Raw genomic sequence first — 27,754 nt, forward strand, 5'->3', positions numbered from 1 at the left:
TATTCGAAATCGGTGTTTTCAAAATTATCCGGCGTAGTGTGGACATAGCCCTAGCTGTCCAGATACGCAAGCCGGAGCAGTACGATATGGAGAGCAAGCCATTGCCCATGTCGCAAGCTCCCCTTCTCCATGCATTTGATGAACCCAAAGGAACAGCAGAGACCAATATAGTTTGGTACCAGCAGCGTCACTGCAGTTGCCAGTCAACATTGAACTCAATGTAGGACTGCTTTAGGAACTCCAGCTCCAGATTTTTCCCTCAGGGTTTACTCCTGAGGCCTTCTCCATGAGTCAGTATAGCTACAAGACAGCAGAGTTTTGAAATCAGAGTTTTCCTTTAAGGTGAATCCCATCTGCCCAAAGCGACTGGTTTTAAGGCACCAGTAACCTGCCTTTGCCCCTTCTCCTGTCAGTAGAAACGGTTCCACCAGGCTTAGTAGCTAAGCCACATGTGAAGGCCAGGAACTGGACTTGGTTGTCAGAGGCTATTTGAGACGCACGCCATTGGGAGTATTTAATAGGTAGTGGCAGCTTGTCCCCATTACCACCCCTGACTATAATAGCCTTGAGGACCTATATGGACTACGATAATGTTTAATTTGACTTTGCTCACTTGGAGATTATATAGATGTTGTATTTCATCTTTTGCCTTAGGATAAAGTACTGGAAGAGATGGATAAAACTGACAGCACTCCGGAGCCTGATACAGAAGAAGAAGTAGATGCAGAGAAAGCTCTTGCTGAGAAAGAAAAGGTTTGTTTCAGAGATCCCTCACTAACCAGGAATACCTAAAGAGAGTTGTGAAATTGAGTGGCACATTAGTGAACAGAACTGTAAATCAGCACAAGTTGATCTACCCATGGGCACAATACTGCTTATTCATCTTTAAAACTACTTTGCAGTTTAATGTTCACAATCTCCTACAAGCAGACAATTTATATAACAAATGATATATTAACTAAAAGTAATTTGGAGACAATCTATTGAACAATGGGGTCTGAGGGAGGAATGGCAAGAAAAATTGGCAGGAAATATGACAAGATCTGCTTGTTCATTCCCAACTTGCTCGTTTTTTTGGAAGTTCTCTGAATCCCAACTTGCCCTTATCCCTTGGCAGGTCTATTTTTAGTCATGTGGTGGACAGGTTTTAAAAGTTTGGATGCTGATATGGTGCTCATTGGGATTTTTTTGCATGTTCCACTTATTTATTTTAGATAACCCATAGAACATAGAATAGTACAGCACAGTACAGGCCCTTCAGCCCACAATGTTGTGCCGACCCTCAAACCCTGCCTCCCATATAAGCCCCCACCTTAAATTCCTCCATATACCTGTCTAGTAGTCTCTTAAACTTCACTGACTCAGGCAGTGCATTCCACACACCAACCACACTCTGAGTAAAAAACCTTCCTCTAATATCTCCCTTGAACTTCCCACCCCTTACCTTAAAGCCATGTCCTCTTGTATTGAGCAGTGGTGCCTTGGGGAAGAGGCGCTGGCTATCCACTCTATTCCTTTTAATATCTTGTACACCTCTATCATGTGTCCTCTCATCTTCCTTCTCTCCAAAGAGTAAAGCCCTAGCTCCCTTAATCTCTGATCATCATGCATACTTTCTAAACCAGGCAGCATCCTGGTAAATCTCTGTACCCTTTCCAATGCTTCCACATCCTTCCTATAGTGTGGTGACCAGAACTGGACACAGTACTCCAAGTATGGCCTAACCAGAGTTTTATAGAGCTGCATCATTACATCGTGACTCTTAAATTCTTATCCCTCGACTTATGAAAACTAACACCCCATAAGCTTTCTTAACTACCCTATCCACCTGTGAGGCAACTTTCAGGGATCTGTGGACATGTACCCCGAGATCCCTCTGCTCCTCCACACTACCAAGTATCCTGCCATTTACTTTGTACTCTGCCTTGGAGTTTGTCCTTCCAAACTGTACCACCTCACACTTCTCCAGGTTGAACTCCATCTGCCACTTCTCAGCCCACTTCTGCATCCTATCAATGTCTCTCTGCAATCTTTGACAATCCTCTACACTCTCTACAACACCACCAATCTTTGTGTCGTCTGCAAACTTGCCAACCCACCCTTCTACCCCCACATCCAGATCGTTAATAAAAATCCCGAAAAGTAGAGGTCCCAGAACAGATTCTTGTGGGACACCACTAGTCACAACCCAGCTCGAAAAAGGGAGAGAAAGATATAACTTTATTTAAATAACCTTTTTTTTCAATCTCAGGAAATCCCAATGTTTCACAGTTAGCCAGATTGTTCAGAAATATGATCACAGTTCCATTGTGGGTGATGAGTGACCTCAGTGAAATTGTATAACCAATGTGAATGCAGATAATTGTTTTGATTAAGAATAAACATGGACACCAAAGAAAATTCTTCAGAGCCGTGCACTATATCCAGCTAGGAGAGTCTTGGGTTTGAAAAGTGGTGTTGTTGAAAGTCAGCCCTCCTGTCGCTGAAAGCATTAGGATGGCACTTGAGGTTGAGACAACACTGCCACAACTGAAGCAAGACCAGAGATTGACCTATGAACTAGGTTTCTTTTCCACTGAGTTGATCTGCCAGATAGACTTCCAGCAGAAGATGATCTTTGATATTTGTTGTTCAATCTGAATGTGCTGGGGGGAGGTTTAAGTTTTCTTCCCCCCTCTCTTTATCACTTGCAGTGGGTGTTGTGTCAACTAAGATTTGCGAATAAGTTCTCTCCAGTTCCTTGTCAGCAGGGAAAACTGGAAATCACAAAACACCGTGTAAAATTTTAATTCGGATTACTCAGTGTACCAATGAGATGTTATTACGTAAGGCACTAAAGAAATGCTTGTGATTGTTTAGTACCTTTTATGATCCAAAACAACTGACAGCCAACTAAGTTCGGTTCCCCAAAGTATAGTTAATGCTGTAATGTGGCAAACCCAGCAGTCAATTTGTACTTAGTGGTAAAACAATATGAAAATAACCAGAGGAATCCAAAGCTGCCCACAAAATGCTGAAGGAACTCAGCAAGTCAGGCAGTATCTAGTGAACGGTAGGGCACTGAGGAGAGTAAAAGGACCTGGAAATACAGGTCCACAATTCATTGAAAGTGGCAGAACGGGTAGGTAGGGTCTTAGAGAAAACTTATGGCACATTGGCCTTCATAAATCAAAGTACTGAGCACAGGAGATGGGAACTTGTGTAAGACATTTGTCAGGCCAAATCTGCAGTATTGTGTACAGTTTTTGTCACCTACCTGCAGGAAAGATGTAAATAATGTTTGAAGAGTACAGAGAAAATTTACGAGGATGTTACTGGGACTAGAGAACCTGAGTTATAAGGAAAGATTGAATAGATTAGGACTTTATTCCTTGGAATATAGAAGATTGAGGGGAGGTATAGAAAATTATGAGGTGTATAGATAGGGTAAATGCAAGCAGGTTTTTTCCACTGAGATTTGGTGGGACTACAACCAGAGGTAATGGGTGAAGGGTAAAAGGCGAGAAGTTTAAGAGGAGCGTAAGGGAAAACTACTTCACTCATCACACAGAGGATGATGCGAATGTGGAATGAGTTGCCAGTACAAGTGGTGCATGTAAACTGGATTTCAATGTCTAAGAGACGTTTAGATTGGTAGGTGGATGGAGGTCTCTGGTCCGAGTGCAGGTTGATGGGACTAGGCAGTTTCAGCATGGACTAGATGAGCCGAAGAGCTCGTTTCTGTGCTATACTGTTCTATGACTGAATAATCAGGCACTGTTTCAGACTGAAACCCTTCTTCAGGACTGGAAAAGAAGGGGGAAGAATAAAAAGGTGGGGGGAGGGGAAGGAGGACAAGTTAGAAGGTGATAGGTGAAGCCAGGTGTATGTGAAAAGTAAAGGGCTGGAGAAGGAGGACTCTGATAGGAGAGCAGAGTGGACTGTGGGAGAAAGAGAAGGAGAAAGGGACCAGTGGGGAGGTGATAGGCAGGTGAGAACTGGTAAGGGATCAGAGGGGGAAATAGAAGGGGGAGGGGAATTTTTTTTAACAGGAAGGAATAATCGATATTCATGCCATTTGGTTGGAGGCTTCCCTGACGGAATGTGAGATGTTGCTTCATCCTAAGCATGGCTTCATTATGGTGGCCATGGGTCGACATGTCAGAACTGGAATTGCAATCAGAATTAAAATGGTTGGCCACCGGGAAATTCCGCTTTTGGCAAATGAAGCTGCAAGTTTCACAACATATGCTGGTGGTATCTGATTGTGATTTTGAAGTGAGGATAACAACAATCAGCCACTTTTTGTAATATTGTTAGTATGGTCAGGTGGTATTACTGTTCTATTGTGCTAAATTATTGTTCCTCACCGTTCTGAGATCACAAGATGGGTATGTGAATTACAATCTACCTCATTATGATCGATCTAGCACCTTATTGTCTACCTGCACTGCACTTTCTCTGCAACTGTTACACTTTATTCAGCATTCTGTTGTTGATTTACCTTGATCTGCTTCAATGCACTGTGTGATAATCTGATCTATACGAACAGAATGGAAGGCAAGCTTTTCACTGAATCTGTACATGTGACAATAATAATCCAATTTTAATTCCAATTCCAAATTAATTTCATCCATGGCAGCATAAACTTTGTTTCTCCTATCTTTTAATATAATGTGGATTATTTTCACTGTTAAGCATTTTATTAATGGAGTGTTTCAGTTACAACACAGTTATTTATTTTACTGAGATGCATGCAATATTTTCTTACAAATATTTGGGAAGCATTTTCAACAAAGAAATGTACATAATTAGACTGCTTTAAATTGCTTTAAATTGTCTTAATCTACAAAGTCTTTTTACAATATTCATTGTTTTTCTTGGCACCAGAATATGTTAAGATAATTCCATCTTTCTTAGTATCTGAAAATAAGTATCTCCATTCTTATGGCAATTTGATAAATAATTACTCTGTACTTTTGCATCTGTGGATCAAGTCTCTTTGTCAGAGCAAATGTTTTGAGAACTGATGGGTATACTTGTTTCTGTTTTGTTCCTCCCAGGGTAATAATTTCTTCAAAGAAGGAAAATATGATGAAGCAATGGAATGCTACACGAGAGCTATGACAATGGATCCATATAATCCAGTTTTTCCTACAAATCGTGCAGCAACTTTCTTTAAAATGAAAAAGTATGTATAGCACGGCGATATACCTTTAAAAGGGATCAGGCTATTTCAAAATCAGGTTTATTATCACCGGCATATGACGTGAAATTTGTTAACTTAGCAGCAGCAGTTCAATGCAATACATAATGTAAGGAGAAAAATCAATCAATTACAGTATACGTATATTAAATAGATTAAAAACGTGCAAAAAACAGAACTACTGTATATTAAAAGAAATGAGGTAATATCCAAGGGTTCAATGTCCATTTAGGAATTGAATGGCAGGGGGGAAGAAGCTGTTCCTGAACTGCTGAGTGTGTGCCTTCAGGCTTCTGTACCTTCTACCTGATGGTAACATTGAGAAAAGGGCATGCCCTGGGTGCTGGAGGTCCTGAATAATGAACGCTGCCTTTCTGAGACACCGCTCCCTGAAGATTGCCTGGGTACTTTGTAGGATAGTGCCCAAGATGAAGCTCACTAAATTTGCAACCTTCTGCAGCTTCTTAACGGTCCTGTGCAGTAGCCCCTCCTTACAGGACAGTGATGCAGCCTGTCAGAATGCTCTCCAGGGTACAACTATAGAAGTTTTTGAGTGTATTTGTTGAGATGCCAAATCACTTCAAGCTCCTAATAAAGTATAGCCGCTGTCTTGCCTTCTTTATGACTACATCAATATGTTGGGACCAGAGTAAATCCTCAGATCTTGACACCCAGGAACTTGAAGCTGCTCACTCTCTCCACTTCTGATCCCTCTGTGAGGATTGGTATGTGTTCCTTCATTTTACCCTTCCTGAAGTCAGCTCTTTCATCTTACTAAGGTTGAGTGCCAGGTTGTTGCTGTAGCACCACTCCAGTAGTTGGCATATCTCACTCCTGTGAGCTCTCTCGTCATCATCTGAGATTCTACCAACAGTGATTGTATCATCAGCAAATTTATAGATGGTATTTGAGCTATGCCTAACCACACAGACGTGGGTATATAGAGACTAAGCACATACCCCTGAGGTGCACCAGTGTTGATTGTCAGTGAGGAGGATATGTTATCAGCAATCTGCACAGGTTGTGGTCTTCCAATAAGGAAGTTGAGGATCCAATTGCAGAGGGATGTACAGTGGCCCAAGTTCTGCAACTTCTCAATCAGGATTTTGGGAATGGTCTTATTAAATGCTGAGCTATAGTTGATGAACAGCATCCTGACATAGGTGTTTGTGTTGTCCAGGTGGTCTAAAGCTGTGTGGAGAGCCATTGAGATTGCCGTTGACCTATTGTGGCGATAGGCAAATTGCAATGGGTTCAGGTCCTTGCTGAGGCAGGAGTTCGGTTTAGTCATGACCAACCTCTCAAAGCATTTCATCTCTGCCAATGTGAGTGCTACTGGGTGATAGTCATTAAGGCAGCTCACAGTATTCTCGGGCAGTGGTATAATTGTTGTCTTTTTGAAGCAAGTGGGAGCTTGCTTCAAAAGGACAACAATTATACCAATGCCCGGGTTTTCAGAGCCTTGCCACGTACTCCATCAGGACCTTCCACCTTGCAGAGGTTCACTGTCTTTAAAGACAGCCTAACATTGGCCTCTGAGACAGAGATCACAGGGTCATCAGGTGCAGCAGGAATCTTCACAGCTGAAGTTGTGTTCGCCCTTTCAAAGGAGGCATAGAAAGTGTTGAGTTCGTCTGGTAGTAAAGCATCACTGCCATTGATATGATTGGGTTTAGCTTTATAGGAAGTAATGTCTTGCAAACCCTGCCAGAGTTTTGATTGTCTTGCACTTTAATTGTCTGTCTGGTTTAAAAAATAGTGTCCTGCTGGACTGATGTGTTATTCGGGTTATACTCGTTCATAACTGGTTTGAGAAGGCACATTTGCAATGTATTTACCCCTGGTGTTTTTCTAGTTTATTAATGGCTCTGCATGCTATACAATTTAACTTTTCATTGTAATTAAAGAAAGAATCTATTTGAACTTTTGTGCTGCAATCCTTAAAACTCAGAAACTAGCAAAAGGTATCTTTGGCTGGTTTCTGTGAAACCTTTATCTCTAGTCTTGCTGTGCTCTTTTCCGGAATAATTCCAACTTCCTTCACTTTTGTGCGTGCTGACTCTATTTGAACCCCGTTCCCAACATAAATATATAATTTTTACCTCTTTAATGAAACAGGCCCTTCAGCCCATCTAGTCCATGCCAAACTGTTATTCTGCCTACTGCCATCAACTTTCATCTGGAACATGGCCCTTCATGCCCTTTCCGTCCGTGTACTTATCAAATCATCTTCCAATGTTGCAATCAAACCTGCATCCACCACTTTGCACCAGTAGCTCATTCTTCACTCACACCACCCCGAGTGAAGATGTTCCCCCTAAATATCACACCTCTACTTCTAACCTCAGATTCTCATAATCTGACCTCAAACCTTTATGCCCTTCTCTGTCGATATGCATTCATAATTCCTACCTCTCAGTTGTTAACACCATTCAGATAATCTTTCTGTAATCTCTTAAGTCTTGGCAGTTTTATACACTGTTTAATACATACTGAATTTTTGGCCTGCTGCTTGGTCAGGTATTTTTGATCCAAAGGTTCTTCATAAGTCAAGAGTGAAGCATAAAACTTACTGCTTATGATCATTTTATTAAGTGTTATTAGAGTGGAAAATGAACACAGGAGTCAAGATATAAAGCAAAGACCAGACTAAAAGGCAATTGTGGTTTTCTCATGTGGTCTAGAGATAACAAAATTCCAACGATAACAATTAACCTTTAAAATAGCCAGACCCAGGTGGTGTGACAGCTGCAACTGAGAAGTAAGAATTGTAGAAAAATACAGAACCAATTGCACTGTGATCACTAAACGATTACACCTACATAGGTGGTTATATAAAATATAAGCAAGCATAGGAAATGTAAACTATAAAAAAAAACCATGTAACCAACAATCTGCACACCAATCTAACAAATATGACTGTTTTCCCCAAACACTCAAAGAATTACAAAACATTTGGTATATTCTCTGCAATTCTTGTTAATTTTTCACTTAAGACATCTTGAATTTTTATTGTACTAAAAAACATTTTCTTATTTCAATATTGGTCCAGCTAATTAAAATTTTAAAAATTTCAGCTGAATAACTCAAATATGTTAATGATTTTGCATATGTTCATGTTGCGTGGTATTTCAGTAACTTTTCTTTCCTTATCCTATTCCCTGTGCCATCTTACATCACTACTTCAACTGGGTTCAAAAGCTGCTGCTTTCACTAGGCTTTCCAGCAGATCTTGTGATAATTCCCTGCCCACTCAGTTCATCTTACTTTTGCTCTGTAATGAATTAAACAGTGTGGAAACACTCTGGAGCAATTCTTCATATATTTGTTAACCCTTTGAATGAAAATATGTTGTGGATGACTTATCCTATGAAGCTTATTTCCCATGTAGGTATGCTGTGGCAGAATCAGATTGCAATTTGGCAATTGCGCTGGACAAAGCCTTCTTCAAAGCCTACCTTCGAAGAGGTTCTGCTCGTTTTAAACTGAATAACTTGCAGGGTGCAAGAGAAGGTTAGTAATACTAAGTCTGTGGAGTAATTAGAATTGCTGTCCATAAAAGATTCATGATCATTTAATTTTTTATTGCTATCTGTGCAGAATTAATAGATTTTAATTTAAACAGTTGTAAATCTTTATTTTTATTTTCTTAATGTTTCAGATTTTGAAATGGTACTGAGCTTGGATGCAGGAAACTTTGAAGCTACTAATGAACTCAGAAAAGTAAATGAGGTAAAATATGAAACTCAAACTGCACAATTTTATAAAGCATTCTACTGAGAGCATTTGATTCTCTGGACCTGTGCACAATGGAGTTTGGAAAGTTGAGGGAGATCTCTGAAAGGCCTGGATAGAGAGGATGTTTCCATCAGGATCGGACTTATCACATGTACATAGAAACATACAGTGAAATGTGTCATTTGCATTAACAACAAGCACATCCAAGGATGTGCTGGGGACAGCCCACAAGCATGAGTACATGTTCTGGCACCAGCACAGCATCCCACAATGCACCACAATACAACACAGAACAAAGCAAAACAGAAAATAGCAACAAAGGAACAGCAGCAAACAAGACCCATTTCTCTCACCCTCCCACCCAGTGTATAATCTGTGAGCACAGCCTCAGAATAAAGGAAAATTCCCTTAAAACAGAGATGAGGAATTTCTTTAGCCTGAGGGTCGTGAATCTGGAATTTGTTGCCACAGTGGGGTGTGCAGGCCAAGTCATTGGGTGCGTTTAATGCAGAGATAGCTTCATTATCTGTAGTGGTATTAATGGTTATTGAGAGAAGGTGGAAAATAAGAACATAAGAAATAGGATCAGGAGTAGGCCATCTGGCCCGTCGAGTCTGCTCGGCCATTCAATAAGATCGTGGCTGATCTAGCCATGGGCTCACCTCCACCTACCTGCCTTTTCCCCATAACCCTTAATTCCCCTACTATGCAAAAATTTGTCCAACCTTGCCTTAATTATATTTGCTAAGGTATCCTCCGCTGGGCAGAGAATTCCACAGATTCACCACTCTCTGGGAAAAGCAGTTCCTCATCTCTGTCCTAAATCTACTCCCTCAAATCTTGAGTCTGTCCCCTAGTTCTAGTCTCACCTACCAGTGAAAACAACTTTCCTGCCTCTATCTTATTTATCCCTTTCATAATTTTATATGTTTCTGTAAGATCTTCTCGCCTTCTGAATTCCAGCAAGTACAGTCCCAAGCGAGTCAATCTCCTCATAGTCTAATCCCCTCATCTCTGGAATCAACCTGGTGAACCTTCTCTGCACCGCCTCCAAAGCCAGTATATCCTTCCTCAAGTAAGGAGACCAGAACTGCACGCAGTACTCCAGGTGTGGCCTCACCAGTACCCCATACAGTTGCAGCATAACCTCCCTGCTCTTAAATTCAATCCCTCTGGCAATAAAGGCCAACATTTCATTTTCCTTCTTGATAACCTGCTACACTTGTAAACCAAGCTTTTGTGATTCATGGACAAGCACTCCCAAATCCCTCTGCACATCAGCATGCTGCAATTTTTTACCATTTAAGTAATAACCTGCTCTTTCATTTTTCCTTCCAAAGTGGATGACCTCACACTTACCAATATTGTACTCTATCTGCCAGACCCTTGCCCACTCACTTAACCTATCTATATCTCTCTGCAGACTCTCCATATCTTCTACACAATTTGCTTTTCCACTCAATTTAGTACCATCAGCAAACTTAGATACACTGCACTCGGTCCCCTCTTCCAGATTGTTCATGTATATTTTGAACAGTTATGGGCCCAGCACCGACCCCTGCGGCACACTGCTCACCACTGATTGCCAACCAGAGTAGCACCCATGTATCCCAACTCTGCTTTCTATCTGTTAACCAATCCTCTATTCATGCTAATACATCAACCCCAACTCTATGCATCCTTGTTTTATGGATAAGTCTTTTATGTGGCACCTTATCAAGTACTTTCTGGAAATCCAAGTAAATAACATTTCTCTGTTCCCCTCTATCTACTGCACTTGCTATATACTCAAAAAAAAACTCCAGGACCTGCCTTTGCTGAATCCATGTTGTGTCTGTATGATGGATCCATTTCTTTCCAGATGCCTCACTATTTCTTTGTTAGTGATAGCTTCTAGCATTTTCCTAACTACAGATCTTAAACTAACTGGCCTTTTGCCTACATCCTTTTTTGAACAGTGGTGTGACATTTGCCTTTTACCAATCCACCAGGACCTGCCCAGTGCCGAGAGAATTTTGGTAAATTATCAGCAAAGCCTATCCTATAACCTTTGCCATTTCTTTCATACCCTGGGATGCAAACTGTCAGGACCAGGGGACTTGTCTACCTTTAGGCCCACAAGTTTGCTCTGCACTACCTCTTTAGTAATAGCTATTGCATCGAGGTCCTCACCTCCCATCGCATTCTTATCTTCTCTATTTGGCATGTTAGATGTGCCCTCCAACGAGAAGACCGACATAAAATAATCATTCAAAACCTCGGCCATTTCCTCATTACCCGATATCAATTCTCCCTACATTCACTTTAGTCACCCTTTTCCGCTTTATAGAATTATAAACACTTTCGCTATCTGCTTTTATATTTTGTGCTAGTTTATTTTGATAATCTAGCTTCCCTTTCTTTATGGCTCGCTTTGTGGTACCTTGTTACTTTTTAAAGTTTTCCCAAACTTCCAATTTCCCATTACTCCTGGCGACTTTGTATGCACAAGCTTTGAGTTTGATGCCTTCTTTTATTTCCTTAGAAGGAAGAATGTGGTTAGGGAAAAAAAATTATCCATAATCAAGGAAGAGCAGATTTGATGGGCTGAATAGTATAACTCTGTTCTATATCTTGTGGTCTACTCCACCTCCGTTTTAAAAAAAAAATAGTGTCAGCCAATCTATTCAGTTGTTCATGAAGAATGTTTGCTATTCTCTTGTGTGTTGAAAGTTGAAATATGGCCAGTGTTTTTATAAACTCAAAAAAGAAATACCTTATCAAGTGAATCTGAGCCACCGTTCTTTTTTTTAATATAATTTTTATTAAATTTTCAAAAAGAATCCATGAAAAGATAAAATGTACCCCCCCTCCCCTTAACCCTCCCCCCCCCATATATAGTCCTACCTAAAAGAAAGAAAGAGAAAAAAAAAGAGCCGCCTGGGTATTGGAAGGTTTCCACGTGCTCCATGGGATTCAAAATAAATTTGGTATAATTATTCGTTACTTTCCCCAAGTAACCAAATTCTTTGTTGGAGCACTTAAATATGACATCCTATCTTTTGTAAATAAGGGCACCAAATATTCAAGAATGTTACATAATTATCTCTTAAATTATAAGTAATTTTTTCAAGTGGAATAGAACTAGCCATTTCATTATTCCAACGATCCATACTTAAATACGAATCAGATTTCCAAGTAACTGCTATAGTCTTCTTAGCTACTGCCAATGCAATTTTTATAAATTCTTTCTGATATTTGTTCAATTTAAGTTTCGGTTTTATCCCTTCAATATCACCTAATAGAAATAATACAGGGTTATGTGGAAGTTGAATTCCAGTAATTTGTTCCAATAAGATTCTTAAATTTATCCAAAAAGGTTGAATTTTAAAACAAGACCAAGTAGAATGTAAAAAAGTACCAATTTCTTGATTACACCGAAAACATTTATCAGATAGATTTGAGTTTAATCTATTTATTTTTTGTGGTGTAATATATAATTGGTGTAAAAAATTATATTGTACTAATCTAAGTTGAACATTTATTGTATTTGTCATACTGTCCAGACAAAGTCTTGACCAATTTATTTCATCAATATTAATATTCAGATCTGTTTCCCATTTTTGCTTTGACTTATGGGTTCCTTGTTTAATTGTCTGTTCTTGAATCAAATTATACATACAAGAAACAAATTTTTTAATTTTTCCTTTTTGAATTAAAATTTCAATTTCATTAGCTTTTGGCAAAAACATTGTTTGACCCAGCTTACCTATCAAGTAAGCCCTTAACTGAAAATAACAAAAGAAAGTATTATTAGATATTTTATATTTATCCTTTAATTGTTCAAATGACATCAATATACCTCGCTCAAAACAATCTCCTATAAATTTAATCCCTTTTTGGTACCAATTATATAAAAGTTGATTGTCCATTGTAAAAGGAATAAGTCTGTTTTGAAACAAAGGTCTCCTTGCTAATAGAGATTTCTGTGTTTCCTTATCAACATTTATCTTATTCCATAGATCAATCAAGTGTGTTAATATAGGAGATTCTTTCTTTTCCCGTATCCATTTAGATTCCCATTTATATATAAAATCTTCAGGTTTATTTTCTCCTATCTTGTCTAGTTCTATTTTAATCCATGCTGGTTTTTGATCATCGAAAAAAGATGCAATAAATCTAAGTTGATTTGCTTTATAGTAATTTTTAAAGTTTGGAAGTTGTAACCCTCCTAACCTAAATTTACATGTCAGTTTTTCCAATGATATTCTTGACATTTTACCTTTCCAAAGAAATTTTCTCACAGATTTATTTAACTCTTGAAAAAATTTCTGTGGCAATTGTATTGGTAATGTTTGAAACAAATACTGTAATCTCGGAAATATATTCATTTTTACAACATTGACTCTACCTACTAATGTTATTGGTAGTATCATCCATTTGTCAAGATCTTCTTGAATTTTTCAATAGTGGTAAATAATTAAATTTATATAAATTCTTTACATCACTATCAAGTCTTATACCTAAATACTTTATACCATTTACTGGCCATCTAAATTGGGTTACTAATCGACATTGACTATAGTCTCCTTTAGTAAGAGATAAAATTTCACTTTTATCCCAATTTATTTTGTAACCTGATACCTTCTCATATTCATCCAATCTAGAAGATAATTTATGTAACGAATGTTGTGGGTTTGTTAAATAGATCAAAACATCATCGGCAAACAGATTAATTTTATATTCCTCTTGGTTAACTCTAAAACCCATAATATCTGGATCCAATCTAATTAGTTCTGCTAATGGCTCTATCGCCAATACAAATAGAGCAGGTGATAATGGACAACCTTGTCTAGTTGACCTTTTTAGCTGGAATGGTGTTGAAATTTGAGAGTTTGTCACTACTTTAGCTTTCGGGTTAGAATTTAAAGTTTTAATCCAATTTATAAAAGATGTTCCTAACCCATATTTTTCTAATACTTTAAATAAAAAATCCCATTCTAATCTATCAAATGCTTTTTCTGCATCCAAAGCTACTACTATACTCTTCTCATCCCTTTTTTGTGCCAAATGAATTATACTGAGTAGCCGAGTTACATTATCTGCCAGTTGTCTATTTTTAATAAATCCTGTTTGATCCATATGTATTAATTTTGGTAAATATTTAGATAATCTATTCGATAAAATTTTTGCTATTATTTTATAATTCGTATTCAATAAAGAAATAGGACTGTATGATGTTGGTTTCATAGGATCTCTGTCCTTTTTTGGCAATACTATTACAATCGCTGTTGAAAAAGATTCTGGAAGTTTATGTATTTTTTCTGCTTGACGTATTAGTTCCATAAAAAGAGGAAATAATAAATCTTTAAATTTTTTATAAAATTCAGGTGGAAAACCATCTTCTGGAGATTTATTACTTTGAAGTGATCCTAAAGCTGCTTCAACTTCTTTTAATGTAAAAGGCATATCTAATCCCCTCTGTTCTTCCAAATTCAATTTTGGAAGAGAAACTTGTGATAAAAACCTTTCTATCTCATTAACATTGTTTTGGGATTCTGATTGATATAATTCAGAATAAAATGTTTTAAAGGTTTCATTTATTTCAAGAGGTTTATAAAATATTTTATTTGCCCTTGTTCTAATTGCGTTTATTGTTTTGGAAGCTTGTTCTGTTTTCAACTGCCAGGCAAGAATTTTATGTGCTCTCTCACCTAACTCATAATACCTTTGTTTAGATCTTATAATTGCTTTTTCCGTTCTATATGTCTGAAGCGTATTATATTGTAACTTCTTATTGACAAGTTGTCTTCGTTTTTCTTCTGACATATATCTTCGTGATTCTTTTTCTATTCTTGTAATCTCTTTTTCCAATTGATCTAGTTCTGCCATATATTCTTTCTTAATTTTAGACGTATAACTTATTATCTGTCCCCTAAGATATGCTTTCATCGCATCCCATAATATAAATTTATCCTCCACTGAATGAAAATTTGTATCCAAAAAAAATTGAATCTGCTTTTTCATAAAATCACAAAAATCTTGACGTTTTAATAATGTTGAATTAAATCTCCATCTATAAGCCACTTCTTCCTTATCAGCCATTATTATTGTCATTAATAAAGGAGAATGATCTGATAATATTCTTGCTTTATATTCCATATTTTTCACTCTGTGTTGAATATGCATTGATAATAGAAAAAAATCTATCCTTGAATAAGTTTTATATCTATGGGAATAGAACGAATAGTCTCTTTCTTTAGGATTGATTCTTCTCCATATATCAATCAAATTTAAATCTTTCATCAATGATAAAGTTAGATTTACTACCTTCGATTTTATAACAGCCTTGGTTGATCTATCTAAGACTGGGTCTAAGCAAAAATTAAAGTCTCCTCCAATTAATATTTTTTCATGTGCATCCGCCAAATTCAAAAAAGTTTCTTGTATGAATTTTGCATCATTTTCATTTGGTGTATAAATATTCATAAAAGTCCATAGTTCGGAAAAAAGTTGACAATGTATAATCACATATCTCCCCGCAGAATCAGTTATTACATTTTGTATTCTAATTGGTAACGTTTTATTGATCAAAATTGCTACTCCCCTCGCTTTTGAATTAAATGAGGCCGCAACAACATTACCCACCCAATCTCTCTTTAGTTTCTGATGTTCTGTTTCTGTTAGGTGTGTTTCCTGTAAAAAAGCTAAATCTATCTTCATTTTTTTAATATATGTTAAGATTCTTTTTTCTTTTCACTGGTCCATTAAGCCCATTAACATTATGAGCCACCGTTCTTGTGGAAATGAAGAATGAATTCACTATTATGGCAATTAGTTAAGGCAATGTGCGATGAAAGGTCACTACTGTTATAGTTGTAACCCTCAGGCTCGGCCAGCACATGTTCATCTAGGGGAAAACAACTTCTGGCCCCGCCAAACTGAGAAATCTTGTTTGTGTGGATGCTGCGTGATGTGTTGTCCGGTTACAAATCCGCACCGCAAAATATCAAACAGTTCACCATATGCAATTAAATGATTGAACCTTATAAATCTTAATCTGGATAGAGGGTTAGTAAAGAAAATAAAAAGTAAAAGGGCCCATTTTAAGGAAAAAGTCTATTGTGCATCATTGGAACTCACTGTTTGTTCATTTATTCCCATGACCTCCAAGCTCAGCCAGCCCTCAGACCCTCGCTCCTCAGTCCACTCCGTCTGGTGGTCTTCTGACTCTCTCCATTTGCATCCTCTCTACATTGCTCCCCAACAAAAGACTGCGAAAAACCTGGCTCCCAGACACACAAGAAAGAACAACATATTTCCCTTTGGATAGCCCCTGCATTCCAAAGTCCTGTTATCTCTAGTCATAACCCAAGCATTCTGCTACAGAGAAACCATTACTTTAACCTTGGAACATTACATAGAAGCCATTACATTAGCCTTAGCAGTGAAACCTTACAGCGTGTTACATGGTGTATATGGATGCAATGTTCTCAACTGTCCTTTCATTAGGTACTTTTAGAGGTATTTCTCACCCATTTGGAACTTCCATTTTACTTTTTTTAAAATTAACAGTGGGCCTTTATTTTGTATTGAAGAATAATGAGGAGAATTCCTTCTGTTTATTGGAGCCAACTTTGATGACCACATTTAGACAGTTAACTATGGGAATTGAGAGATTATCTAATCCTGCCACAGGACTCTGTGCTGAAGTACATGCTCAACATGAATTTGAGTACACCATGCTAGCTGGGGTCTAAAGACAAGGAAAAATTAGGGTTGGTGTATTCAGAAACAGATTGTGAAATTTTCCTTGTGTGAAAAATGAATTTACTTGCCCTTGGTCTGAATATTTTTTTCTGTGAGAATGAGAGGCAGCAATAACTCTAAAAAGGCAGATTTGTGTGACTGGCATCAGCTCTCTACTATATTGTTAATAATGTATGATCTAATGTATTTTCTAATTCCTGATGCAGATTCTATGGAGATTCTTCAGTCTGATTTAAGAATCTTGGTCTTATCCTGTTTCTTGCTGTTAACAATAACTGGAGCAAATGTAAGCTCTAAAAGAACTGAACGCTTTATAGGAACTGTTGCAAGGTGATTGACCCACTCAGTTCCCCCAACAATTTTTTTCTTCAGGTTACAGCATCTAAATCTTCTGTGTGTTAGAGAATTGCTTGGTTGTCTCGACATTTCTCAGGGAATCTGTATAATATTCTGAGTGCGATCAAAGTATTTTGCTTTCTTGAATACTTCTCCAAGGCTTCCCTGTCTTAAACATGAAGAATAGCAGTAATTATACATTTTACCTAAAGCAAAAGAAATCGTGATGATCTTTGGGAAGCTACAAACTGGATTTGCATTATGCAATAACTACAAGGGCAGAGTTACTGAAACATGAAACAAGCACAAGTCGTTTTGTCTGATGGTCCCCTCACGCATTTCAATGTCTGTATGTGCTTTTCTCACTAGGCTTTAGATCCAACAAAGTCTATTGAAGATCAGAATCGGTCAAACAATGAAAAGTTGAATGCCCATGAAGAAAAGAGAGTGACCGAAGCACAAGCAAAGCAGCAAGCCATTTTTGAGAAAGACTTGGTATGTTAATGACCAATGATGAGAAGATTTTAAAATGCCATTCAAAATGGCTAGGTTTAACTAGTCACGCAACTGAGATGCTCAGGTTGTCCAGTTTGATTCCAGGTTTAATATCATGCAATTTAATAGTTTATATTTGAAGAAATCCATTAATTAATAGTACCTTTTAGTTTGATGCCAATGTGCAACACCATGAGTGTGCAGTATAATTCCAACTCACTAATCTAAATACATGCAAACTATCAGCGTAGTTGTGTCCTCCACCTGTGGCATGTGATAATTAAAATTGTAGAGAGCTCGTTAACATAGTCATAGTCATACTTATACATCATTGATCCCGGGGGAAATTGTTTTTTTTTAACATTAGAAGTTGTGAATCTTTTGCTCTGAAGTGTATTCTATTCACTACAACTCCAGTCATTTTAAAGACAAAAATGTAAATGGTTTCATTACAGGGCAACGATTACTTTAAGCAAGGCAAGTATTTAGAAGCAATTGAATGCTACACCAAAGGGATGATAGCAGATGGCACCAATGTACTTTTACCAGCTAACCGGGCCATGGCTTTTCTGAAGCTTGAAAAGTAAGTTTTGCTTTAAACATGTAAGATGTTAGGGCAGCCCAGTAACATAGCAGTTAATGTAACATTATTACAGTACCAGCAACTTGGATTCAATTCTGCCACAGATTGTAAGGAGTTTAAGGCCCGAGTAGGAAAGGCTACAGCGAAAAAGAGCTTTGACCAACGACCAGTCAGCTGTTGGGATTGATTAGCAAGAGCAACTTAAAGGAAGGCGAGAGCAAGCACAGCAGCCATTGTCACAACAGCTGTCGTCTGAGTTGACAGAGTCAGAGTGGTGATCTTGAGACTTTGGCTCTTCAAGGTTTTGGTGAAGAGAGGCTTCAGTTAGTGAAAGCAAAGTAAAGTAAAGCTCAAGGTTAAGTTTTTTTTTCATTCTCTTCTTTACATCTGCTCAGGACAGTAGAGATGCCAGGAAGGATAATTGAACACACCTCTTGCGGGATGTGGGAAGGCAGGGAGACATTCAGTGTCCCTGACGACTACAATTGCGAGAAGAGTATCCAGCTGCAGCTTCTAACAAACCACATTAAAGAGTTGGAGCTGGAACTGCGGATCATTTGGGAGGCCGAGGGGGGTGAAAGATAGGAAATATAAAGAGGTAGTTACCCCCAAGGTGCAGGATATAGGAAACTGGGTGAAGGTAAGGAAGGGGAAAGAGGTTAAGAAGCCAGTAGAGTACCCCTGTGGCCATCCTCCTCAACAACGGATAAACATGTATCACTTTGGATACTGTGGGGGGTGGGGGGGGATTGGTGGGAATGACTGAACAGAGGAAAGTTACAGTGGTCGGGTCTCTGACACTGAGTCTGCCTCTGTAACTCAAAAGGGAAAGGGGAAGAGAGGCATGCTGTGGTGAGAGGGAATTCGTTAGTAAGGGGAACAGACAGGAGGTTCGGTTTGCCTCCTGGGTGCCAGGGTCTGTGATAGATCAAGTCCACAGCATTCTTAAGTGGGAGAGTTAACAGCCAGAAGTTGTGGTCCATGTAGGTACCAATGGCATGGATAGGACAAGTGTCGAGGTTCTGCATAGAGAGATCAGGGAGTTAGGTATTAAGTTAAAGGGCAAGACCTTCCAAGGTTGTGATGTCAAGATTGCCATTGCTACCAATGGCATATGCTGGTGAGGCCAGAAATAGGAAGTTTAATACATGGCTAAGGAGTTGCTGTAGGAGGGAGGACCATTTTTGGATCATCGGACTTTCTTCCAGGGAAGTTGGAACCTTGTACAGTGGGGATGGTTTGCATCTGAACAGGAGCGGGACTAATATCCTAGCAAGAAGAATTGTTAATGCTGCACAGTGGAGTTTAAACTAGAATTGTAGGGGGATGGGAACCAGAGTGCCAGTACAGTTTGTGGAGAGGTTGTCTGAGGTCTTGCCAATATCTACCTCCACAAAGTTAGAAATCAAACGGTTGAGCATGGTGCAACTAGTGTCCAGAACTGCATGTATTTCAATGCAAGAAGTATCGTAGGAAAGGTGAATGATAGTGCTGAAGAGGAGGTAGCTGGTTTACAAACAGAGACAATGTATACCGAGGAGAGGCTGTTGATATGGCAAAATTGCAGCCAACCGGATGAGTTGCAATGTCAAAGGTGGGAACCTTGCGTACTTTCTTTACTCTCCAGTTTTAACCAGTTTTCAGGATATAAATTGAACCTACATAAGAGTAAATTATTTCCTTTAAATAATTTGGTATCAGTTAGTACTAATCTCCCTTTTAAAATTGTAAAGAATCAATTTACTTATTTGGGTGTAACAGTCTCTAAGAATTACAAACACCTGTTTAAAGAAAACTTTTTTACTTTATTGAACCATGTAAAAAGGATATCATTAAATTAGTCACTTCTTTCAATATCATTGATTGGATGAATTCATTCTATTAAAATAAATATTCTACCTAAATTTATATATCTTTTTCAGGCTTTACCTGTTTTTATTCCTAAATCCTTTTTTGGCTCTTGATTCTATTTTGTCCTCTTATATATGGAAAAATAAATGTCCTCGATTAAATAAAGTTCATCTTCAAAAATCTAAAAAGTCTGGAGGTTTAGCCTTACCTAATTTTAGGTTTTATTACTGGGCAGTTAATATACGATATCTTACGTTTTGGCTATGTTATATTAATCATGTATTCTGTCCGGTATGGCTTTCTTTAGAAGCTAACTCTGTTAATAAATTTTCTATTATTTCTCTTCTTGGATCCTCACTTCCTTTATCTGTAAGTAAACTAACTGATAATTTAATAGTTAACCATACTCTGAGGATCTGGATAGAACTTAGAAAACATTTTGGTTTATTGAGATTTTCCCTTTCAAGTCCCACTTATTCTAACTTTTTTTTAAACCCTTCCATGACTGATTTAGTTTTTAAAGAATGGGATAGGTTGGGTATTAAATGTTTCTGGGATCTGTTTGTTGGAGGAAATCTTTTTTCATTTGAGCAATTGTCAGCTAACTATTGCTGACCCAAAACTCACTTTTTTAGATACTTACAAACGTACAAATCAGAGACTTTCTAAGATCTCAATTATGCACATTTCCTGTAAGCTCAGATAACTTACTGGACATAATTTTCAATTTGACACCTTTTCATAATGGTTCAATATCTAATATTTATGGCATGTTACTGGAGACGAGGAATGTTCCTTTAGACAAAATTAAGAATCTCTGGGAACAAGATTTACAGACATCAAGATCTGAGGAAACTTGGAATGAAATTTTTAAACTGGTTAATACTTCGTTATTTGCTCGCCATCTCCTCATACAATTTAAGGTGGTACATAGAGCTCATATGAGTAAGGATAAGCTATCTCGTTTTTATTCGGATATATCTCCCTACTGTGACAGATGTAATAATGGAGAAGCTTCATTAATTCATACGTTTTGGACATGGCCGAGTCTTGAAAAATATTGGAAGGAAGTTTTTCAAACTTTTTCTTTACTTTTCAAAGTCAATTTTAAGCCGAATCCTCTGATGGCCCTATTTGGTATTGTTGCCAGACAAGATATCAAGCTGAAGACATCTGATTTACATATTTTGGCCTGTAGATCTCTTTTAGCTAGGAGGATGCTTTTGTTTAAATGGAAAGATGTTTTTCCTCCTACTTATGCTCAATAGTTATATGATGTTCTGTCATGCTTAGATTTAGAGAAGATTCGTTGTTCAATTTCTGAACCTCGTCAGGACTTTCAAACATTGTGGGGACTGTTTCTGAATTATTTTCAAAACCTTCAATTCGTTGTTTAAATTCAGATATTGGCTATTATTTTTCATTATATGAGAAGGTATTTTACCTCTTTTCTCCTTAATAAACAGCTTTGGTCTTGGTAGGGGTTAGATTTTTTTTGTAATAAATTAGTATATTTCAGTATAACTTTTGATTAACTTGCATGAATACGGGGTAATGAGATTGTTATTATGGATAGATATAATGTAATTGGTAGTTTTTATCTTTTTTGACCTTTTATATATACTTTCTTGTACTCTATTCTTCTATGTAGAAACTAATAAAAAAAATACTGAAAGGAAAGGTGGGAAAAAATTGAATACAGGATTGTATTTGAATGTGCACAGTATACGGAATATGGTAATGAACTTGTAGGACTGTTGCAGATTGGCAATATGATGTTGTAGGCTTCATTGAATTATAGCTGGCAGCTTAATGTCCAAGAATGCACATTGTAGAGAAAGGACAGGCAGGAAGCAGAGGGTGCGGTGTGGTTCTGTTGATAAAAAAATGAAACATCATAAAAAGAGGTGACGTAGGTCAGAAGGTGTTGAATCATTGTGGATAGAGCTAAGGAACTACAAGGGTAAAAAGACCCTGATGGGAGTTGTATACAGACGCACAAACAGTACTAGCGATGTGGTCCACAAGTTATAATGAGAGATAGAAAATGCATGCCAAAAGGGCAATGTTACAATAGTCATGGGGGATTTCAGTATGCAGGTAGATTGGGAAAGTCAAGTTGGTACTGGATTCCAGGAGGAGGAATTTCTAAGTGCCTACCAGATGGCTTTTTTGAGCAGCTCATGTTGAGCCCACTGGGGGATTAGCTATTCTGGATTGGGTGTTGTGCAATGAACTGGAATTGATTAGAGAGCTTAAGGTAAAAGAACCCTTAGGGGAAAGTGATCATAATATGATTGAATTCACCCTGAAATTTGAGAAAGAGGTGCTAAATTCAGATATACAAGTATTACAATGGAATAAAGGGAATTACAGAGGCATGAGAAAGGATTTGGCCCGAGTTGATTGGAAAAGAACATAAGCAAGGATAACGGCAGAGCAGCAATGACTTTTTAAAAAAGGAGAGAGAAACCAGGGAATTATAGACCGGTTAGCCTAATATCGGTGGTGGGGAAACTGCTAGAGTCAGTTATCAAAGATGTGATAACAGCACATTTTGAAAGCGGTGAAATCATCGGACAAAGTCAGTATGGATTTGTGAAAGGAAAATCATGTCTGACGAATCTCATAGAATTTTTTGAGGATGTAACTAGTAGAGTGGATAGGGGAGAACCAGTGGATGTGGTATATTTGGATTTTCAAAAGGCTTTTGACAAGGCCCCACACAGGAGATTAGTGTGCAAACTTAAAGCACACAGTATTGCGGGTAAGGTATTGATGTGGATAGAGAATTGGTTGGCAGACAGGAAGCAAAGAGTGGGAATAAACGGGACCTTTTCAGAATGGCAGACAGTGACTAGTGGGGTACCGCAAGGCTCAGTGCTGGGACCCCAGTTGTTTACAATATATATTAATGACTTGGATGAGGGAATTAAATGCAGCATCTCCAAGTTTGCGGATGACACAATAACGGCAGGGGAGGATGCTAAGAGGATGCAGGGTGACTTGGATAGGTTGGGTGAGCGGGCAAATTCATGGCAGATGCAATTTAATGTGGATGAATGTGAAGTTATCCACTTTGGTGGCAAAAACAGGAAAACAGATTATTATCTGAATGGTGGCCGATTAGGAAAAGGGGAGGTGCAACGAGACCTGGGTGTCATTATACACCAGTCATTGAAAGTGGGCATGCAGGTACAGCAGGCGGTGAAAAAGGCGAATGGTATGCTGGCATTTATAGCGAGAGGATTCGAGTACAGGAGCAGGGAGGTACTACTGCAGTTGTACAAGGCCTTGGTGAGACCACACCTGGAGTATTGTGTGCAGTTTTGGTCCCTAATCTGAGGAAAGACATCCTTGCCATAGAGGGAGTACAAAGAAGGTTCACCAGATTGATTCCTGGGATGGCAGGACTTTCATATGATGAAAGACTGGATGAACTAGGCTTATACTCGTTGGAATTTAGAAGATTGAGGGGGGATCTGATTGAAACGTACAAAATCCTAAAGGGATTGGACAGGGTAGATGCAGGAAGATTGTTCCCTATGTTGGGGAAGTCCAGAACGAGGGGTCACAGTTTGAGGATAAAGGGGAAGCCTTTTAGGACCGAGATTAGGAAAAATTTCTTCACACAGAGAGTGGTGAATCTGTGGATTTCTCTGCCACAGGAAACAGTTGAGGCTAGTTCATTGGCTATATTTAAGAGGCAGTTAGATATGGCCCTTGTGTCTAAAGGGATCAGGGGGTATGGAGGGAAGGCTGGTGCAGGGTTCTGAGTTGGATGATCAGCCATGATCATAATAAGTGGCGGTGCAGGCTCGAAGGGCCGAATAGCCTACTCCTGCACCTATTTTCTATGTTTCTTTGTAATTTCTGTAAGCAAATTGGAAGGCGCAGGATATATACATTCCAAAGAAGACGTAGTATTCCAAAGGCAAGATGACACAACCGTGGCTAACAAGAAAAGTCAGAGCCAACATAAAAGCCAAAGAGAGGGCATACACCAGAACAAAAGTTAGTGAGAAGGTAGATGATTAGGAAGCTTTTAATAACCAAGAGAAGGGAACTAAAAGTCATTAAGAAGATAAAGTAAGCTAGCCAATAAAGTAGAGGAGGATACCAAAAGATTAAGCAACACACATAAAAGTTGCTGGTGAACGCAGCAGGCCAGGCAGCATCTCTAGGAAGAGGTGCAGTTGGTATTTCAGGCCGAGACCCTTCGTCAGGACCCTTCGTTAGTCCTGCGTTAGACTGCACCTCTTCCTAGAGATGCTGCCTGGCCTGCTGTGTTCACCAGCAACTTTTATGTGTGTTGCTTGAATTTCCAGCATCTGCAGAATTCCTGTTGTATACCAAAAGATTCTTCAGATAGATGAAGTGTAAAAGAGAGGCAAGAGTGGATCTCAGACTGCTGGAAAACAATGCTGGAGGGTTTGTAGTGGGGGTCAAGGAAATGATGGACGAACTGAATAAGTATTTTGCATCATTCTTCTCTGTATTTTGCACTAGCAGATGGTGGAAGTTCTAGGTGTCGGGAGCATGAAGTGTGTTAAGTTACCATTACTGGAGAGAAAGTTCTTGGGAAACTGAAAGGACTGATGTTTTCCTGGACCAGATGGTGTACATGCTAGTGTTCTGAAAGAGGTGGTTGAAGAGATTGTAATGATCTTTCAAGAATCGCTAGACTGGATTGATTCTAGAAGACTGGAAAATTGCAAATGTCACTCTACTCCTTAAGGAAGACAGGCAGAGGAAAAGAAACTATAGGCCAGCTAGTCTGCCCTCAGTGGTTGGGAAAATGTTGGAGATGATTATTAAGGGTGAGGTCTTGGGGCAGTTGGAGGCACATGATAAAATAGGCAATGTTCAGCATGGTTTCCTCAAGGGAAAATCTTACCTGACAATTCTGCTGGAATTCTTTAGAGAAATAACAAGCAGGAGAGACAAAGAAAAATTGATTGTTGTGTACTTGGATTTTCAAAAAGCCTTTGACAAGGTGCCACACGTGAGGCTGCTTAACAAGCTATGAGCTCATGGTATTACAGGGAAGGTTCTGGCATGGATAAAGCAGTGGCTGATTGGCAGGAGGCAAAGAGTGGGAATAAAGGGGGCCTTTTCCAATTGGCTGCCGGTGACTAGTGATGATCCACAGGAGTCTGCGTTGGGGCCAGTTCTTTTTCTCATTATATGTCAATGAAACGTTGTTGCAAAACTTGCAGAGAATGTGAAGATGGATGGAGGGACAGGTAGCTTTGAGAAAGTAGGCTATAGAAGGACTTGGACAAATTAGGAAAATGGGCAAAGAAATGGCAGATGGAATACACTTGCGAAGTGTATGGTCAAGCACTTTGGCAGAAATAATGAAGGGTTAACTTTTTTTTAAAATGAGAAAATAAAAAAAAATGGAGGTGCAAAGGAACTTGGGAGTCCTCGTGCAGGATTCCCTAAATGTTAATTTGCAGGTTGATTCTGTGATGAGGAAGGCAATTCGCCTACTGACGGAACCGTCCATAGCTACAGCATTGCACACCGTCCTCACTCACCTGGAGAAGAGTGACGTATATATTAAAATATTGTTCCTGGACTACAGTTCAGCATTTAACACCATAATTCCTTCCATACTTGACAGGAAGCTCAGGGACTTCAGCTTCCTATCGGATCATTGGCAGGTGATAAGGATGGACTCCCTCACCTCTGTCAACACCGGTTCTCTCCCCCACCCAAGGTTGTGTCCTGAGTCCCCTTCTCTACTCCCTTTACACCCACGTCTGTACTGGCACACACAGCTCCAACCTGATCAAATTCACGGATGACATGACTTTGATCAACCTAATTTCTAGTGGTGATGAAGACCCTCGGCATGGGTCCCTAAATCCTCAAGACCTTTTACAGGGGCACCATTGGGAGCCTACCGACTGGCCGTATCACCGCCTGGTATGGGAACTGTACTAGCCTTGATCGCTAGGCACTGCAGAGAGTGGTACGGACAACCAGCACATCTGTGGATGTGAACTTCCCTCCATTATGGACATTTATAGCAGCAGGTGCAGAAAGAAGGCCTGAAAGATCATCAAGGACGCCAGTCACCCCAACCATAAACTGTTTTATCTGCTTACTAAAGGCAAATGCTACCGCAGCATTAAAGTTAGGACCAGCAGGCTATGGGACAGTTTATTTAAATTCTAATTCTAAATGCAGTGTTAGCCTTGAGTCAGAATATAAAAGCAAGGATGTAATGTTGAGACTTTATAAAGCACTGGTGAGGCCTCACTTGGCATATTGTGAGCAGGTTTGGGCCCCTTGGTGAAGAAAGAATGAGCTGAAACTAGAGAAGGTTCAAAGGAGGTTCATGAAAATTATTCCAGGATTGAATGGTTTGTGTGAAGAGCGTTTGATGGTTCTGGACCTGTATTCATTAGAATTCATTGAAACCTATTGAGTGGTGAACCTGTGGAATTTTTTGCTACAGGTAGCTGTGGAGGCCAAGTCTTTATGTGTGTTTAAGGCAGAGTTTGATAGATTCTTGATTGGTGGAGCATACTGGATGAGCCAAATGGCCCAATTCTGCTCCTACATCCTATATCTTATGGAGTTTGTACCTATGTCCATGTGGGTTTCCTCCAGATGCTCCTGCTTCCTCCCACAGTGCAAAGGTATGTTAGGTTAGTTGGCTTGTTTGCATGTTAACTAAAAACAGTTATTTAATTTAGTTAAAATTAATGTTGCCTTAAATTTATCATGATAATTGTTGATATTCCATAAGTACTCTGTAATCAAATGACATTGGTAGTATTACTGTAAGTTTAAATTTTAATATTTTCAAATCCATATTCTGAGTTTTGAGTCTAATCGTTGAAATAGCAACCATTCAGGCAAATCTTTCTCAAATATGATATTTTATAATGTCATCAAATTTAAAAGGTTAACTATCAGTGTTTGTCTTAGACTATTAGTTTTCTTTAAGTTGTATCTGAGGTGAGGGAAGGTGTAGAAACAAATGCATTAGGTTAAATGGGTTGTGACGTGGTGTTTGATATCCTTGTCCATGTGAGACTATCTGAAAAAACATACACCTTTTCATTCTCCTCTGTGATGAACTCTAGTTTGTTGATGTACTTGACCTATTTTTAGTTATTATTGATACTAATTTTATTTGGTTCAAATCAATTGTAATTAATGTTCAACTTCCTAAAATCTGGCAATATGTGGAGAGATTATTTATTCATAAATACATATGTTTTGAAATAAAATATTTTGAGGTACTCATGCAATATTAAACATATTCTTAAGACAGCACCAAAGAAAATGTTTTCTTTCACAACCAATTGTTATAACACCTTTGAGCCACTTACTGACACTCTCTAGGTTTGCAGAGGCAGAAGCTGACTGCAGCCAAGCAATCTCATTGGACAATACTTATTCCAAAGCCTTTGCACGAAGAGGAACTGCCCGTTTATGCCTTGGGAAATTAAAGGAAGCAAAAGAAGGTGAGAATGGTTTAAAGCTTAGAAAAATGATTTTTATTTCAAAGAAAAATTCCTCTTGGATTTTGCAGTTAATTTGAACAGAAATTAACAGAAGTCACTGTTTTATTTTGTATTGAAGACTTATTGGGGGGGACAAGTTGGATTCTCTGAACTTGTATAACAGGAGAACCCTGTGTTATGTTTCTTCACAATATTCTGTAACATGAAGCTGCATCACCTGCGTTTGCATCTAGAATTTGTGTTTATTTGCTATTTTCACATAAATTAAGTGCAGATCTTTTTTCTTATGCCAGGTTGTTTTGGGAGTGATTTGTGAATTATGTAAGTGCC

At 38.6% G+C, this 27,754-nt stretch overlaps 1 protein-coding gene across 1 annotated transcript in view; it reads left to right on the forward strand.

Moving 5' to 3' along the window:
- rpap3 (RNA polymerase II associated protein 3) overlaps nucleotides 1–27,754 on the forward strand; it is a 62,438-nt gene that overhangs the window by 8,613 nt on the left and 26,071 nt on the right. Inside the window, exons 3-9 of the mRNA XM_063058497.1 lie at nucleotides 655–753; nucleotides 5,043–5,170; nucleotides 8,577–8,698; nucleotides 8,847–8,917; nucleotides 17,378–17,503; nucleotides 17,959–18,086; nucleotides 27,303–27,424. Of these exons, the coding sequence (XP_062914567.1) occupies nucleotides 655–753; nucleotides 5,043–5,170; nucleotides 8,577–8,698; nucleotides 8,847–8,917; nucleotides 17,378–17,503; nucleotides 17,959–18,086; nucleotides 27,303–27,424 (796 nt within the window). The remainder of the gene's footprint in view (nucleotides 1–654; nucleotides 754–5,042; nucleotides 5,171–8,576; nucleotides 8,699–8,846; nucleotides 8,918–17,377; nucleotides 17,504–17,958; nucleotides 18,087–27,302; nucleotides 27,425–27,754) is intronic.

This window comes from Mobula hypostoma, chromosome 9, assembly GCF_963921235.1.
Source record: "Mobula hypostoma chromosome 9, sMobHyp1.1, whole genome shotgun sequence".
Lineage (NCBI taxonomy): Eukaryota > Metazoa > Chordata > Chondrichthyes > Myliobatiformes > Myliobatidae > Mobula > Mobula hypostoma.